The sequence below is a fragment of the Babylonia areolata genome, chromosome 5 (assembly GCF_041734735.1).
Source record: "Babylonia areolata isolate BAREFJ2019XMU chromosome 5, ASM4173473v1, whole genome shotgun sequence".
Lineage (NCBI taxonomy): Eukaryota > Metazoa > Mollusca > Gastropoda > Neogastropoda > Buccinidae > Babylonia > Babylonia areolata.
Window position 1 is genome coordinate 42,184,515 of NC_134880.1, and position 18,623 is coordinate 42,203,137.

An 18,623-nucleotide genomic window follows, 5' to 3' on the forward strand; every position below is an offset into this window, starting at 1 on the left:
GAAAGGGAAGAAGTTTGCGGTAAGTACTTTTAAATTTTCCCCGGTGTCTTTACTCAGGGAAAAAAAAAAAAAAAGGTTTTAAAAACAAAAAATTTGTTACTGTTTGCCCCCGGGAAACGGAAAATTTCTGGGTTTTCAAATTTGAGAGAGAGGAGAGGGGAGAGGGGGAGAGAGGAGAGAGAAAAGGGGGCAAGAGAAGAGAAGGAAAAGGAAACTTGGGGCCGGGGGTTTCAAAATATTTTAAAAAAAGCAAAACTAAAACAGATCCCAAAAACCCAAAATCCCCTTTTTCCATTTGCAACAAAAAAAAGGGATTTCCTATGAAAAAGAAAGAGGAACAGGAGAGTGTGCTAATTAAACCAAGTTTTCCGGGCTACCCCCCCCGGCCCCAAAATAAACTATGTTACGACAAAAAAAGGAAAAGGGGAAATGACAGGGAAGCGAGGGGGGGGGGGGGTTAAAGGAGTTTGGAAGGTGGAAGAACGAGACAAGTGAAGGAGGAAGGGTAAGGCATGAAATCATATGAGAGTGGGGGAACACACAACACACACACACCACACACACACACACCACACACACACACACTAACACAACACACACACGCACGTCACAGCACGCACACACACAATCCGGATGGATATATATACATAGAAGTGTGGTAGAAAGGTGAGAGACTCTCAGACGATACAATCTTCATAAACATCCACAGTGAAGAGACGGACAGACAGATGTACAGCCAGGAGATGATACGATAGAAAAACCAGGAGCCAGACAGCCTGGAAACATAAACGGGAGACAAAAAGAAAACTGTAGCAGACACACACACACACTCACCCACACACACACCACACACACACACACACCAGTACAGAGAGAAGACAGGCACAGCACACAAGCGCGCAGCGCGCCGACGCGCGCACACACACACACACACACACAACACACACACACGCACAACGCACGCACGCACAGCACAGCACGGCACAACCACACACACACACACACACACACCACACACACACACTACACACACACACACACATGAGAAAGACTGATAAACACCACCCAACAAACAGACGAGTGAAGAGGACATGGTTTGAACCATGGAAACCTGTCGTGTTAAATGCCTAACACACCCACACACATAGCCATCAAACTATAACGAGATCGACTGCTTCACTCTTGGGTCAAATGATAATACTATTTATTTGCTCAAGACACTTTATATACCTGCTGTAAATGTCTCTCTCTCTCTCTCATCTCTCTCTCACTCTCACTCACACACACACACACACACACACATAGTTCACATCGAAGCATGTTTTATTGAATAAACTGTCACCGGTTACGTGTAAAGGTTCCAGTCAACAGTCTTTGCTGATTCCACACTACGCCCCTATCATAACACTGAAAGAGGTATTAATGATTGCTTTCTTTCTACTGTCACGACATATATACATATATATTATAAATAAAATATAATATAATATACACACAACACACACACACATATATATATATAATCTAAAAATATTATATAAATTTTATATGTTGTATATGTGTATATAAAATATCTCACACACACACACAACACACACACACACACACACACACAGAGTGTGGTGTATATATATATATATATATAATCTATATATAACACATCTCTGTGTGTTGTGGAGCTGTGTGTGTGTGTGTGTGTGTGTGTGTGGCGTGGTGTGTGTGAGAATATTTTATATACACATCTACACACTATAAAATATAATCTCTCTCTCTCCAACACACACACACACACAACACACACACACAACACACACACAGAGAGTGTGTGTGTATATATATATAATATATATAATATAGTATCTGTGTGTGGTGAGAGAGAGAATCAAGCACAAACACACACATCTCACACACACCCACACACACACCACACACACAGCACACACCACACACACACACACAAACACACACACACACAACTCACACACACACCTGCACTCACGACCACATACAGAGAGAGAGAGTGAGTGAGCGAGAGAGAAAGATGAGCATGGAAAATATGAACGGAAAAAAATGTCCCTCTTGGTGCAAAATTTATAATGTTATCTATCCCCTTCCCACTTTTGAATAACAATCCAAATGTGAAAGCAGTATTTACCTAAATGATCAACAATCACCATGGTTCACGATCATCAAAACAGAATCCTACTTTAATGTTTTCTTACCCAAACGACTTGCCTAGACGAACACACACACACACAAACACAACACACACACACACACCCTCAACACACATACACACACAACACACAGAGACAGAGAGAGAGAGACAGACAACTGACAGCAAAAGACACAGAGAGAGAGAGAACCCGCAGTCAACAGTTTACAGATTGTGTCATCGCTATACCTGTGTGAATTTAACCATTAATTCCGGCACTGTTTGCAAGACGCCCCGAAAGTAGAGTGAAACGTATGCTGGTTGCGAACAGAGCACAGAAGTTGTGGTGATTTTTATCCTGTTTATACGGGTTTTTATTCTTCAACTCCACCAACATACATGTTAAAGATCAGATGGTTTACAGACATTGTCCAAAGACTGTGTCGCACAATGCCGAAACAAACTTATTCATATTCTGTATTGGTTACATTATGAACTTTGAAATATCTTATTATTTCCGTGTAACCCCCCACAGGGGTCCCTCTGAAAATAAAACACGTCTTGTCTTGTTTTGTGGAAGATTGCGGGATTGGAGTCATGGAAGGGGTTATAGACGAACAGAAATCCACAGCTGAACTTAATACAACGACAAGTATTACAAACCTTGAAGCAACAATAAAGCCACAATTAATTTCGTTTTGCAGTGGTGTGTGTGTGAGTTGTGTGGTGTTGGTGTGAGTTGTATGTGTGTTGTGGTGTGTGTGAGTGTGTTGTGAGTGTGTTTGTGATGTGTGCTTTGTTTGTTTGTTTTTGTTGATGTGTGTTGTGTGTGTTTGTGTTTGTGTTGTGTGTGTGTGTGTTGTGTGTGTGTGTGTGGTGTGCGCGCGTGAGTGCGCGCGCGCGCGCTATGTGTGCCTGTGTGTCTTGTGTTTTATTTGCAGGTAATGTCTGTGGTTGCTTAACGTAAACGAACCACATTCTTGTAAATACCTCGAAACAATAAACAGAAAGAAACACAACCGTCAAATAACAAACTTCGACAACAAACAAACCACAACTGAGAGAAAAACCAAAAACCAACAACAATTGCAAATGCGACGTTTTCTCTGCTGAATTAGCAAGATTTTCACTCCGCCGGAACAGTATTTCAACAGAAACGTTTTGTTTTGTTTTCTTTACGAGTTGTTCAATGGTAACACTTTACAGCGTCGACTCACAGATCCTGACGAGTGTCCACACCTGTTCTACCTGAGCAATGGCTCCCTCGATTGCTACAATGACACAGGTTTTTCACAGTGTCACACAATCCTAAAACATAGACAGACAAGGACAATACAACTCACCACACGCGGACTGGTGGTGTGGTGGTGGAGGGGGGGGGGGGGTAGTTGGAGTGTGTGGCGGGGGCCTGGGGGGTGGTGGGAACGAACGATGGACACCGTCTCGATTTAGCAACGAGGAAGCCTCTGTGTACCAACGGTAGTTGACTTTCGTGAAAAGCTGTAATTGTCAACGATGATGAATGGATAAAAAGAATTTTAAATCCCCCCCTGAGAGGTATATTGGGAAGTTTTTTACATGGGGAAGTGAGAGAAAAGGAAGAAAGAAAGAAAAAGAAATAAAGAAAAGAAAGAAAGTAACAAAAGAAAGAACGAGTTATTTATGATAGAGAGAGAATAATAGAGACAGCTAGTCAAGACTGACACAGAACGAAGACAGAGAGACAGACTAGACAGTAGACAGACAGACAACCAAGCAGAGTGACCGACAGACAGACAAAACACTGAGAGACAGACAGACAGAAAGGACAAAGAGAGAGACAGACAGAGACAGACAGTGACCGAGACAATCAGACAAAGAGAGACAGTTGAGAGAACAGAGACAGAGACAGAGAGAGAGAGAGAGAAAAAAACAAACTCAACATGAAATAATAGACCGGAGACAGACGAATGACACAGATCTGTAGCACAGCAAAACCAAGACATAGGAAGTTGGTCAGACAATATCTATTTTAAATCAAACGGAGAACAAAGAGATCATTTAACGAGTCGTGACAGGCAAAGAAGGCAGGAAGGCAGGAAGGAGTAGAAAGGAGAAGAAAGATGGGGAAAAAACAAACAACAGAAGGACGGGAGGAACAAAGAGATCCAAAGGGAAGGAGAAGAAGGCTGAGTAGGAAGAGTGGTCAGGAGGAAAGAAATGTGCTGCTTTCTACATCTATTTAGGCTTCTTCACTCAAACCCCACTCGTCTCTCTTTCTCTCTCATCCTCCCCTTTTTCCTCTCCCTGTGTGTAGTGTGTGTGTGGGTGCGTGTGCGTGTGACGTTTGTGTGCGTGTTTGTTGTTTGTGTGTCTGTCTTGTGTTCTGTGTCGGTGTGCACGCGCATTTCGAGAATAAAATAAGCCTAAGCATGTTTTTCACGAACAAAAACAAACTTCTGCACAACGATTTCAGACATTGAGTTGGAAACAAAAACGCATGCAAGCCCCAGCACCTTCGTATGTAGCTTGTTTTGCGTCACATGAGCTTCATCGTGTCAGTCACACGCGTGACACAATAGTAACGAGCCCAGAACAAGAAAAATCAAACTTCGCATATGTGGAAGTATTTTTTTTTTTTCGCAGTTTAGAGTTTTGGCATGCGTGTGACTGACCGGTGTGAAAGCGCTTTGATTTGTGTCTACATGAGATTTTAGCGCCATATTAAATATATATTACAAATTATTATTGTCATTATCATCATCATTATTATATGTCTACCTATAAAAAATACCAGAATCGTGAGAAAATGACTCTCAACCGAAGAAGAACAAGAATGATTAATTAAACTCGTATGTTGAGTATAATATGTTGGCCACCCTCTGTTTCAAGTATCGTGGGAAAACCAATCGTTGAAGATTCTGAAGAGAAGTACCCAGCAGTTAACTGGGATAGAAGAAAAAATAAAAACGGGGTGAGCACGGGACATGGGGGTGGAGGTGGGGTAGCGGGGTGCATCACAAGGCTACGCCCTGCATTATAAGGCAACGAGCGCACCCGACACTTGACACAAGGGCAAGATGGTTGTGTTGACACAAAAACCAGATCCGCAAGTCCGCCCCACCATCGCCTCTTTTCAAAACTGAGATACACGACACATGGACCAAGGCAACGTTGAATACACACACACACTCTTTTCAATAAAAGCTGTGAGGAGGGGGGGGGGGGGGGCTCTTTAAGATTCGGAGCTCGCTGCTCTCTCTCTCTCTCATTTCCAGTGTCCTATTCCTCCACACCATTTTTCTTCCACGCGTTTCCTTCAACTCCACCCACTTTTAAATTACGGATATATATTTATTTTTACTCGATCAGCTACCCTCAGGTTAATTCCGTTGTTTGAACGAAAGGAACTGGCTCATGACTCATTTCACCCAGCATGGTTAGAGAGTCAACAGTTCAAATCCGATGTCAGACCCGTGCGTCGTGTGAATCTTACAGGCTGCCCAAACTGATGGATTAAAAAGACAACAACAAAAAATCACAAGACATTGTGCGCAGTGGGCGTGACTTGACGTCGTGTTTTTAATGCTATGACGAAACGTCATACATTGCGTCATGGAGAGCTAATCGGCCATATCGGCCATATCATACTCATCAGTGAAAGGCGATTACATTATCGTGACATGGCACAGTCTGAACACTGTCCAGCACTATTTTTTCGTCACTTCTTCCTCCTCTACAGACAGCGGAAACTCTGATCAGGGAAATCACTGCATCTGTTCACAACTCTCAAAGTACATTACATCAAATAAAATGGGCTAAGTGGAGATCCGTGCAGATCTGTTCCATACTTTGTACCATGTTGCTCTAACAATCAGCTGTCAAGGTATCAGCAGACATCTACTGCAGGGATGTGATACCGTTTTCACCGAATTTGATGACTGACTCGACTGCCGTAAGCCAAGTATGCCCGTTGACGTTAAACGAGAATCACCCCACGCACATACTGAAAACAGAAGGGGATAGAGGGGGAGCAGGAAGGGACATAGGAGGAGGGGGGTAGGAGGGAGTAGGAGGAGGGGGGTTGTAAGTGCCATGACGGTGGGTTATTGCAAAGCTCCATGGCAGACGTTTATTTTCTTCCTATGCCTGTTTCACGAGATAGTCTGAGGCGTCAAATCTTTACTGAATGCGTACTAACCATTGTCAGCTGCCGCTGCCCCCACCACCACCACCCTCCGCCCCCAGCCCCCAATACCGCCGCGCCCCCCCCCTACACACACACACAGAGTTCCCACCCCATCCCACTACACAACAACGGTATCGGGTGTGTTCCCGCGTGTTCTATTTTGTGAAAGACAAAACTGACAAAACTTTTTCTGAACAAGCATTTCTCATTTTCCTTCACAAGGTGCTCTCGTGAGTCTTCAGAGAGAGACATTGTTGGCGTGCAAGAAGTCCTTCACCCGTTCTGAAGGGGCGTTTTCTGCTTGCGTGTGTGTGTGTGTGTGTGTTGTGTGTGTGTGTGTGTGTATATATATATAATATATATATATACACACACACACAGAGAGAGAGAGAGAGAGAGAAGAGAGACGGAGTGTGTTACATACTCTTCTGTCAGGTCTGGACCCAAAAACAATGAATCCCCCACACGTGCAGCACCCCCCCCCCCCCCCCCAGCCCCCCCAATACCACCACACTTGTCCCTGAGCACCAGCCTGGCCCCTTGAGAATGAATACCTTGCCATTAGGAGTACAGGCTGTTTAACCTCCCATCTACTGTTTTCCTGTAAGCCAGCTGTCAGGGCCAAGTATTGAACATCTCTTTACGGATTGACGCAGTGGCAGTGTGTGTGTGTGTGTGTGTGTGTGGTGTGTGTGTGTGTGTGTTCGTGAGGGGATGACACACATACCAGATATATATATATATATATATATATATAGACGGACGAACAGACAGACTGAGACGGAGTAAAGCATATTTGAAAAGCGCTGAGACAAGCTGACGCATGGACAGAATTTATGCGCTGTATAAATGTTCACGATTATCATAACAAAAGCCCGCACAACGCAACATGTGTATAGGGCATGAATCTGGGAAAGAAAAGAAAACTCGCTGAGCAAAACGATACAAATGTATAAAATACATCTTGCATGCAGTCCTATGGATTTACGTCTCTACGGAGATAGTATTTCGGATGAATTTGTCCCTGTTTAAGCTTGTGATGTTTGCAAATTTATCTCTGCTCCCCCTTCTCACTTTCATGTGTGTGTAGATACACACACACACACACACACACACATATATATATATATTAAAAGAAGACGCATGAAAAGAACTCGGCCTGAAAATTACGTCAGGTATGACGCAATAACATTTTGCGTCACGCACTACTTTGAGTAGTTACACTACGTCACTAAGGAAGGTCCGAGACCGAAAATTTCGTTCTTGTGCAAAAGACATGTTTGTTTTTCTTTTTATTTCTAGTGTTATATATATATATATAATATATATTATATATATAGATAGATAGATAGATAGATAGATATACATTTTTTTTACTCTTTTTTTTAGTGTTTTATATATATATATATATATATATATATATATATATATAATATATATTATGTGTGTGTGTGCGTGTGTACGCCAGCCAGTCGTGTTCGTTTGAAATAAGGTTCCCTGCTCTCGCGGTGCAGCCATCTAGAAACAGCCCTCGTTAAAATTGCAAACACGCAACCATGTAGAAATAAAACCCCGACCGCCAGAATGAGAGAGACCGAGACAGCACAGAGAGCGACACAGGACACAGAGACAGACAGGCTAACGATCCACTGAACAGGCGCACGTGAGTATGTCAAGTCCTCCCCCCCTCCCCACCCCCACCTCCTCCCCACCCACTCCTGCCCCTGCTAAGCCATTACTTCATTTCCAAGGCATGTAATGGACGTGGGGAGTAGTCAGTGACCTGGAGAGAGAGAAAAAAACAACAACAACAACAAAAACAACAACCACCCGCCCTCGTTAAAACATTCGAATCTAACTTCAAAGCTACGCGAGCTAGCTTGAAGGGAAAATAGTATGCCACCATCTCTCTCTCTCTCTCTCTCTCTCTCTCTCTCTCTCTCGCCAGAGCTGTACACTGTGTATGCGAAAGACAGCCTACAAGCGTCAAAGCAAAGATAAGTGATTTTTCTGTGAAGTTGATTAATAATTTGTTATCGCGTTATTGTTTAATGCTTGAATATTAGTAAATTAGTGAGAGGGATCAAAACTTGTCATCCCATCGTTGTTTAGGTGTTGAATTGTTAGTGAATGACAGAGGGGGCCTATAAGCGGTGCAGCACCGGCTGGGAGCGCGCGCAGACTGACCGTTGCAGTTGTGTAATACTTGGCGGACCCACCACGAGAGAAGTGTGTGTGGGCAGTATTTGAAATTGTGTATAGGGCCGAAACGGTCAAGTGTTAAGACCACTGAGACCAGTATGTATGTGTATGTGAAAGACAGCCTACAAGCGTCAAAGCAAAGATAAGTGATTTTTCTGTGAAGTTGAGTAATAATTTGTTATCGCGTTATTGTTTAATGCTTGAATTATTAGTACATTAGTGAGAGGGATCAAAACTTGTCATCCCATCGTTGTTTAGGTGTTGAATTGTTAGTGAATGACAGAGGGGGCCTATAAGCGGTGCAGCACCGGCTGGGAGCGCGCCGCAGACTGACCGTTGCAGTTGTGTAATACTTGGCGGACCCACCACGAGAGAAGTGTGTGTGGGCAGTATTTGAAATTGTGTATAGGGCCGAAACGGTCAAGTGTTAAGACCACTGAGACCAGTATGTATGTGTATGTGAAAGACAGCCTACAAGCGTCAAAGCAAAGATAAGTGATTTTTCTGTGAAGTTGAGTAATAATTGTTATCGCGTTATTGTTTAATGCTTGAATTATTAGTAAATTAGTGAGAGGGATCAAAACTTGTCATCCCATCGTTGTTTAGGTGTTGAATTGTTAGTGAATGACAGAGGGGGCCTATAAGCGGTGCAGCACCGGCTGGGAGCGCGCGCAGACTGACCGTTGCAGTTGTGTAATACTTGGCGGACCCACCACGAGAGAAGTGTGTGTGGGCAGTATTTGAAATTGTGTATAGGGCCGAAACGGTCAAGTGTTTAAGACCACTGAGACCAGTATGTATGTGTATGTGAAAGACAGCCTACAAGCGTCAAAGCAAAGATAAGTGATTTTTCTGTGAAGTTGATTAATAATTTGTTATCGCGTTATTGTTTAATGCTTGAATTATTAGTAATTAGTGAGAGGGATCAAAACTTGTCATCCCATCGTTGTTTAGGTGTTGAATTGTTAGTGAATGACAGAGGGGGGCCTATAAGCGGTGCAGCACCGGCTGGGAGCGCGCGCAGACTGACCGTTGCAGTTGTGTAATACTTGGCGGACCCACCACGAGAGAAGTGTGTGTGGGCAGTATTTGAAATTGTGTATAGGGCCGAAACGGTCAAGTGTTAAGACCACTGAGACCAGTATGTATGTGTATGTGAAAGACAGCCTACAAGCGTCAAAGCAAAGATAAGTGATTTTTCTGTGAAGTTGAGTAATAATTTGTTATCGCGTTATTGTTTAATGCTTGAATTATTAGTAAATTAGTGAGAGGGATCAAAACTTGTCATCCCATCGTTGTTTAGGTGTTGAATTGTTAGTGAATGACAGAGGGGGCCTATAAGCGGTGCAGCACCGGCTGGGAGCGCGCGCAGACTGACCGTTGCAGTTGTGTGATACTTGGCGGACCCACCACGAGAGAAGTGTGTGTGGGCAGTATTTGAAATTGTGTATAGGGCCGAAACGGTCAAGTGTTAAGACCACTGAGACCAGTATGTATGTGTATGTGAAAGACAGCCTACAAGCGTCAAAGCAAAGATAAGTGATTTTTCTGTGAAGTTGATTAATAATTTGTTATCGCGTTTATTGTTTAATGCTTGAATTATTAGTAAATTAGTGAGAGGGATCAAAACTTGTCATCCCATCGTTGTTTAGGTGTTGAATTGTTAGTGAATGACAGAGGGGGCCTATAAGCGGTGCAGCACCGGCTGGGAGCGCGCGCAGACTGACCGTTGCAGTTGTGTAATACTTGGCGGACCCACCACGAGAGAAGTGTGTGTGGGCAGTATTTGAAATTGTGTATAGGGCCGAAACGGTCAAGTGTTAAGACCACTGAGACCAGTATGTATGTGTATGTGAAAGACAGCCTACAAGCGTCAAAGCAAAGATAAGTGATTTTTCTGTGAAGTTGATTAATAATTTGTTATCGCGTTATTGTTTAATGCTTGAATTATTAGTAAATTAGTGAGAGGGATCAAAACTTGTCATCCCCATCGTTGTTTAGGTGTTGAATTGTTAGTGAATGACAGAGGGGGCCTATAAGCGGTGCAGCACCGGCTGGGAGCGCGCGCAGACTGACCGTTGCAGTTGTGTAATACTTGGCGGACCCACCACGAGAGAAGTGTGTGTGGGCAGTATTTGAAATTGTGTATAGGGCCGAAACGGTCAAGTGTTAAGACCACTGAGACCAGTATGTATGTGTATGTGAAAGACAGCCTACAAGCGTCAAAGCAAAGATAAGTGATTTTTCTGTGAAGTTTGATTAATAATTTGTTATCGCGTTATTGTTTAATGCTTGAATTATTAGTAAATTAGTGAGAGGGATCAAAACTTGTCATCCCATCGTTGTTTAGGTGTTGAATTGTTAGTGAATGACAGAGGGGGCCTATAAGCGGTGCAGCACCGGCTGGGAGCGCGCGCAGACTGACCGTTGCAGTTGTGTAATACTTGGCGGACCCACCACGAGAGAAGTGTGTGTGGGCAGTATTTGAAATTGTGTATAGGGCCGAAACGGTCAAGTGTTAAGACCACTGAGACCAGTATGTATGTGTATGTGAAAGACAGCCTACAAGCGTCAAAGCAAAGATAAGTGGTTTTTCTGTGAAGTTGAGTAATAATTTGTTATCGCGTTATTGTTTAATGCTTGAATTATTAGTAAATTAGTGAGAGGGATCAAAACTTGTCATCCCATCGTTGTTTAGGTGTTGAATTGTTAGTGAATGACAGAGGGGGCCTATAAGCGGTGCAGCACCGGCTGGGAGCGCGCGCAGACTGACCGTTGCAGTTGTGTAATACTTGGCGGACCCACCACGAGAGAAGTGTGTGTGGGCAGTATTTGAAATTGTGTATAGGGGCCGAAACGGTCAAGTGTTAAGACCACTGAGACCAGTATGTATGTGTATGTGAAAGACAGCCTACAAGCGTCAAAGCAAAGATAAGTGATTTTTCTGTGAAGTTGATTAATAATTTGTTATCGCGTTATTGTTTAATGCTTGAATTATTAGTAAATTAGTGAGAGGGATCAAAACTTGTCATCCCATCGTTGTTTAGGTGTTGAATTGTTAGTGAATATTAGAACAGGACCTTTTTTTTTTTTTTTTTTTTTTTTTTTTTTTTTTTTTTTTTTTTCCAAAATAAAATCTGCTACTCAAAAACACCCAGATGCACCCTTCCATTGACTAAGAGGAGACAACCTGACAAAATCCCCAATCCCACGGCTTTCATACAGTACCAATGGGATGAATGGCTGTTGGGTTAAACAGTCACTAACTGTATGCAGTCTGGCCTTAGGGCGACACCAGGCTGACGGACTCCACACAGATGGACATCCATTGCCCTTCCCTGATAAGAGGCTCTGTCAGGGTGACCGAATATTTTCCCTCACCACATAGAACACCCTTCTATGGATACCAACAAAACCCTGTCTCGCGTGCACCTCGGGGATCAGCTGCATAGCACGAGACATAAATTCAGATCCCCAAAACCCCAAAACAGGCGTGGCAAAAGAGGTGGGAAAAGATCGTGCTTAGGTAGCAGAATGACAAAAGCAGAGCGGCTGTCAAAGAAATTCTTTAGAATCGGCAGTTGGAATTGTTCCAGCGCAAGAATGAGAATCTCAACAATTGAGAAATTGGCATATGATTTTGACATTCTATGTCTCCAAGAGACCAGGACAAGTGCAGACAGACCAATATATTTTGAGAATTTCACAGTCTTTCAAAGGAATGAAGGAAGAGGGGGTAGCAATCATACTGAACAAAAACCTAAAAAACAAAGTTTCCACCATAAATCTAGAGAAATGGTGTAGCAACTCATGTGAATTATTGGGGGTTCGTCTTGACAAACCTGACGGAGTTCACAAAAGCATCGTGCTCATCAATGCCTACGTTCACCCAGGAACCTGCACAACAAAAGAGAATTGGGCCTTTTTAGAGGAAATAGAGAACGAACTTGGAGACTCGGTCATTATCTGTGGAGACCTCAATGCAAGATCAAAGTTATGGGACCAGCGGAACACAAACCCACAAGGACTCGCACTTGAAGGAATGATAGGGGAAATTCTTCTTAGCCCTTTAACAACCACATCCCCAACTCGCCTTGGAACAAGACAAGGGGACAGTGACAGTGTGATCGACATCGCTCTAACATCTCCAAAATTCAGAGCAGAAATGAATGCAGAGACACTTCCATACCAAGGCAGCGACCACCTCCCGGTAGCTTTCAGTCTACAGAAACTGTCCGATAAACCCTGTATGAAACTGCGTGATCCATTTCAGTATGAAACCAAAGAGACAACCGTCATCGAAAAATTAAGACGCAGAAGAAACAAAAGAACGGCACTGAACAGGATGCAAACTATTCAGCCCCCATGGTGGAATACCGACACAGAGAGAGCCTGGATAGAAAAACATGCGGCTGTCAAACTTTGGCAAAAAGAAAGAACAAAACCATCTCCGGACAAAGATATTGAAACAAAAATGAAAGAAAAAACTAAAACAGTTTGAAGTCATTGCTCAAGAGGCCAAAAATGACAAGTGGAAACAGTTTTGCGAGGCACTCAGTTATGACACAACATTGACAGAGTTCTGGCAATTTTATCGTCGCATGGAAGGGAAAACGTGCACAACAACAACCCCAGACATGTTAGACACTGACGGAACCAAGCTTAAGACAAATGAAGAAAAAGGATCTGCCTTGCTCAAACGTTTCATACAACAGAGTGATCAAAGAAACTTAGATGAGAAAAAGAAATATGTTGAGGAGTTAAACCAAACCCTTATGCAGACTGGACCTGATGATGACTTGACAATGGATGATCTAAACGAGGCAATAGCTAAATGCAAGAAAGAATCGGCTCCTGGCCCAGACAAAGTTCGTTACTCAGACATCAAGGAGCTATCGGAAGAAGACAGAAGCAAACTTTTCAATCTATATCAAAACAGTCTCCACAATGGACAGGTGCCGGAGGACTGGACACACAGCTTCTTAAAACCCATACCAAAACCAGGAAAGGACCATCGTCAGGTAAGCGGCTACCGGATCCTAACCATGCAAAACATTGTTGGAAAGCTCATGGAACGCATGATAGCCAGGAAACTTGCAAGGGATCTTGAACACAGGCACATTCTCCCTTCAAATCAAGGTGGTTACAGAACAGGCAAGTCCACATGGGAAAATGCAGCTGCTTTTGCATATGAGGTGTATGAAGGATTTCAAAGAAAAGAAGAAACACTAGCAGTAGCAATTGACCTTGAAGATGCCTACAATAAAGTCCAGTTTGCGCACCTCATGGAGCTGCTACTAAGGTATGGAGTAAGTTTGACACTGACAAGATGGATAGCAGCAGCGCTTCAGGAAAGAACCGTCGTCCTACGCCTCGGAGATTGGATGTCTGCACCATCTAAACTATCCATGGGACTGCCACAAGGGTCTCCACTCTCTCCTGTCCTCTACAATGTCTACACGAAGGGCCTTGCAGACTTAAACAACAATGGAATTGCTCGGGTGCTTACCCTTGCGGATGACGGCCTGGTCTTCAAAACTTCAAAAAATGCTCAGGAAAGAACTGAAGCCGTCCAGAAACAACTAAACAATATTGCTCAATGGTGCAAAGACACAGGATCTTCCATCAATCCAGCGAAAGCCCAAACGTTGCTGTGCACCCTCAACAACAAAACCGCGAGCAAATCACCACCTTCTGTGTCATTCGATGGGATTCAAATTGAGAAAACTGAATGCCTACGCTACCTAGGAATACACTTCGACAGGATGCTGACCTTCAGAAAACATACGGAAAACACTGTTCTCAAATGCAAAAAGGGCCTTTCAGTCTTAAAAGCAATGGCAACCAAAGGAATTGAACAACGCCACCTCTTCCTGCTATACCAATCACTCGTCCTCAGTGTGATCGACTACGGACTTGGGCTAACAACACCGTCTCAAAGCAACCTCCTAAAATTAGAAAGAGTCCAAAATAAAGCTATGAGGCTGATCCTTGGAACAACAAAAGACACGCCCACAGAAAACCATGCGATACCTGCTTGACCTTCCTTCAGTGCAGGCCAGAAACAAGTTAGAACAGGTCAAGACCTACTTCAAAGCATTAGAAAACCCTCAAAACCCACTGCATGACGCAGTCAAAGAACAAAAAGGCAGCCGTCTAGGACGAGGAAGATCATGGATGGGGCAAGCAGAAGACACAATCCAGCTAGTATGCCGACTTCAAGACCTGAAAGAAACAAAAGAATGGGAGAAAAACCCCGAAAACCTCAACCATCTATTCAACACAGTCATTTCACCCACTCTAGGAAGACATTGTCGGGAATGGCCAGAGGGCAAAACTGATGCGGAAGTGAAGCTGCTTATAGAAGAAAACAGTAAAGAAGAGGACATCATCATATACACAGATGGCTCAGTCACCAAAGACCAGTCTGGCTGGGGATTCACTGCGAAACAAAATGGAAAAACAATTTGGGAAGAGAATGCTGCCTACAAAGTCACAACCTCCAGCCTAACGATGGAAGTTGAAGCCGTGACACATGCCCTCCAGTGGCTATCGTCCTTCCATACGCCCGGAAACCAACATGCCATGATCCTAACCGACTCAATGAACCTCATACAGAAAATTGAAAACGGAATGGGAAGCCCAGAGTGGCATAACGCAATGCGCAACTTTCAGATTAAAAAACTCACATGGTCATACTGCCCGGGACATGCAGGTGTTAAGGGAAATGAGCGAGCTGACAGACTTGCTGGTAACGCAACACCAACGAGCAGCCTACATCTAGGAAAATCGGAAATCCTCAGAAAAGTCAAAGAATACCAAAAAGAACAGGTACAAGGCCATCACACCATTGATCGCCTCAAAGAAATAAAAGCAGAGAGAGGGAGCGGCCGCAAATCTAACATGAAAGGTAGAGCACGATGCTTTGCAAATCAAACAAATATCGGCATCATTTCCAAACCAACATTGCGCAAATTTCTTCAAAACGGAACAGAGTCTCTGTGGGCCTTTCCAAATACAATAGACCGAGCAACACACTAGATGCCACGTTCTTGGCATCAGAGATCTTTTCCCATCCCTCTTGCGGCCAGTCAGTGGCGGCTGTGTGTGTTTGTGTGTATGTGTGGGTCTGTGCTTTTGAGTGCGTTTGTGAATGCGCGAGAGTGAAATTGCACACAAGTGTCAGGAGAGATATGTATACGTGTGTGTGTGTGTGTGGGAGGGGAGGTGGGAGTGCGGGGGGAGGTGGGGTAGAGGATGAGGTATGTGAGTGTATGCATGCCTACACTGTGGGAGCAACAGGATATTGGAACGTGTATATATATATATATATATATATATATATATATATATATATATATATATATATCTTTGTATGTACGTGTGTGGGGTTGGGGGTGGGAGATATGGGCGTATGTGTGTGTGCTTGTACAAGTAAGTGCTCATCTCTGTGAGTGTGTGTTTGTGTGTGTGTGTGTGCCGTGGAAGCTGCGATACGTAGACTAGAAATAAGTGTGTGGAGGAGGGGGTAGAGGAGGTGCAAGGTAATTGTGTGTGTGTGTGTGTGTATGTGTGTGTTGGAGCTCATGTACGTTTATATGTATTTGACTGTGCTTTCATATGTGCTTGTACAAGTAAGTGTTCATCTCTGTGAGTGTGTGTTTGTGTGTGTGTGTGTGTGTGTGTGCCGTGGAAGCTGCGATACTTAGACTAGAAATGAGTGTGTGGAGGAGGGGGGTAGAGGAGGTGCACGGTAATGCGTGTGTGTGTGTGTGTGTTGGAGCTCATGTACGTTTATATGTATTTGACTGTGCTTTCATATATGTGAAACTGCATGTCTGGTGCATTTCTGTTATGCATGTGTGGGTGTATGTGTGAATGTGTGTCTTCATATTTTACATTTATTTGCTTATTTATCACCATTGTTGTCTTATTTATTTATTTATTTATGTTTTATTATTATCATTTTATTAGTATTACTAATATTATTACTACTACCTTTTTCTATATTATAATTATTATTTATTTATTTATTTATTTATTTATTTATGCAAGCTTATCTATTATTTATTCCCCCGTTTTTTTTTTTGTTTTTTTTTTGTTTTGTTTTTTTTTTTGTTTTTTTTTTTTTTTTGTGTGTGTGTGTGTGTGTTCTCAAGGCCTGACTAAGCGCGTTGGGTTACGCTGCTGGTCAGGCATCTGCTTGGCAGATGTGGTGTAGCGTATATGGTTTTGTCCGAACGCAGTGACGCCTCCTTGAGCTACTGAAACTGAAACTGTACACTGCGGGATTATCAAAATCATTTTCATTTAACTCCTTTTTACCGGTGTCCACAGAATTTGACAACTCTTCATTTTCACAGCTGACGCCTTTAGGTATATGCGACCCAGTAAAATATGGTCGTGGTTCCGTGAGAAGTCACGGAAAGTATTCACGAGTAACACCGTAAATCATTCCCAACCACGAGTCGGGAAAGTTTTAAGCAACCAGATCTAACTCCGTTTAGTATTTGGGAGGGGGGTGGGACGGGGAAGGAGGGTGAAGCAAAAGGAGGGAGGGAGAACATAACAAATTCGTCGTCACGTTGCTGGATCCTGTTTGTCCTCGTTTTGCATCTGGTCTTAAACCCAACGTTATCATTTGGTATTAAACCCATACGTCCTCATTTTGGTGATAAACCCAAACGTCCGCATTTTGGTGATAAACCCAAACGTCCGCATTTTGGTATTAAACTCAAAACATCCTTATTTTGGTATCAAACCCAAAAGTTCTCGTTTTGGTATTAAACCCAAACGTCCGCATTTTGGTGGACCCGATGGTCTTTATTTCGGTGAACCCAACTGCCCTCATTTTGGTGAACTCAACAGACCGCTGGAGAGTTCCGCGGCCATCTTGGATCTTGCGCATGCGCATCTAACTTTTTACTCGAAATCGCAAGCAATGTCAAAGGAGATCGACATTGGCAAAAGCAGCAAACATGCGCTGTCCCCCACTTCTTTAGTTGATAGCCTCCATTGCTACAACCAAACTCTTTTCAATAGTGCACAATAAAAATAAAAAAAAGAACAAAATATGAAGCAAAACGTCGAAGAAAGAAGTCTTAGGTTTCGCACGTTCTGCCTCTCTTGATCGCCTTGTTGCTCGAAATTTCGGAGAGCCAATCAACTTCGAGAGCACAGATCATGTGACGCGCCTCTGTAAGTCATGTCAGCACGGAACTCTCCGGCGGTCTATTGTCCTCATTTTGGTGAACCCTCAACCCAATCGTCCTCATTTTGGTGAACCCAATCGTACTCCTTTTAGTAAACCAAACTGTGATAATTTTGGCTGACCCAATCGTCTTAATTTCGCTGAACCCAATCGTCCTCATTTTGGTGAAGCCATTCGTCCTCATTTTGGTGAACCCAACTGTCCTTATTTTGGTGAACCCAACTGTCCTCATTTTGGTGAACCCAATCCTCAATTTGGGAATCCAGTTGTGCTCATTTTGGAAGACCCTATCGTCTTAATTTTGGTGAACCCCGTCGTCCTCAATAGGTGAACCCAGTCCTCTTCATTTTCGCGAATCCTATCGTCTTAATTTTGGTGAACCCTGTTTTCCTCATTTTTAGTGAGCCCAGTCATTAATCGACATTATATCATCAAACAGCATTCATCGCCAATGGCACGCTTACTGAAAACACTGCATCACCTTTCCATGTGTTTTCCAATGCCTTATTTTCTGCCCGTCTTATTCGCAATCCTATCATAATCACATCGGAATTTTACCACTTTAATATCCTAACCAGGACATTAACATACCAAATTTCCATTCAAAATCCTTTTTTTTTTTTTTTTTTTTTTTTTTTTTTGGTGATGTTTGCAGGCACAACAATTACTGCTGACTTCCAAAGGACCCCGCCATGACCGTTTGTGAAAAATTACCATACGTTTTCAGCGTACATCAAAGACTTCCGAGTGCTCCTCTATGACTGTACAAACTATTGCTGAGTTCAGATACAATCGCTGTCGGTGAGTGTTCGCTTCATTGATTCACATAGATCTACGGGACTTGTTGTGCCTGGCTGTCGCATGAATTAAAAGGTAAACGCTGTGTG

The 18,623-nt window shown here is 43.2% G+C and overlaps 1 protein-coding gene across 1 annotated transcript in view; it reads right to left on the bottom strand.

Annotated features, from left to right (window-relative positions):
* Positions 1-5,995, bottom strand: part of LOC143282279 (long-chain-fatty-acid--CoA ligase ACSBG2-like) — a 56,534-nt gene extending 50,539 nt beyond the window's left edge. The window contains exons 1-2 of the mRNA XM_076587879.1: positions 5,986-5,995; positions 3,360-3,426 (exon numbers count right to left, since the gene is read on the bottom strand). Coding sequence (XP_076443994.1) covers positions 3,360-3,426; positions 5,986-5,995 — 77 coding nt within the window. The remainder of the gene's footprint in view (positions 1-3,359; positions 3,427-5,985) is intronic.
* Between the last annotated feature and the right edge of the window lie 12,628 nt (positions 5,996-18,623).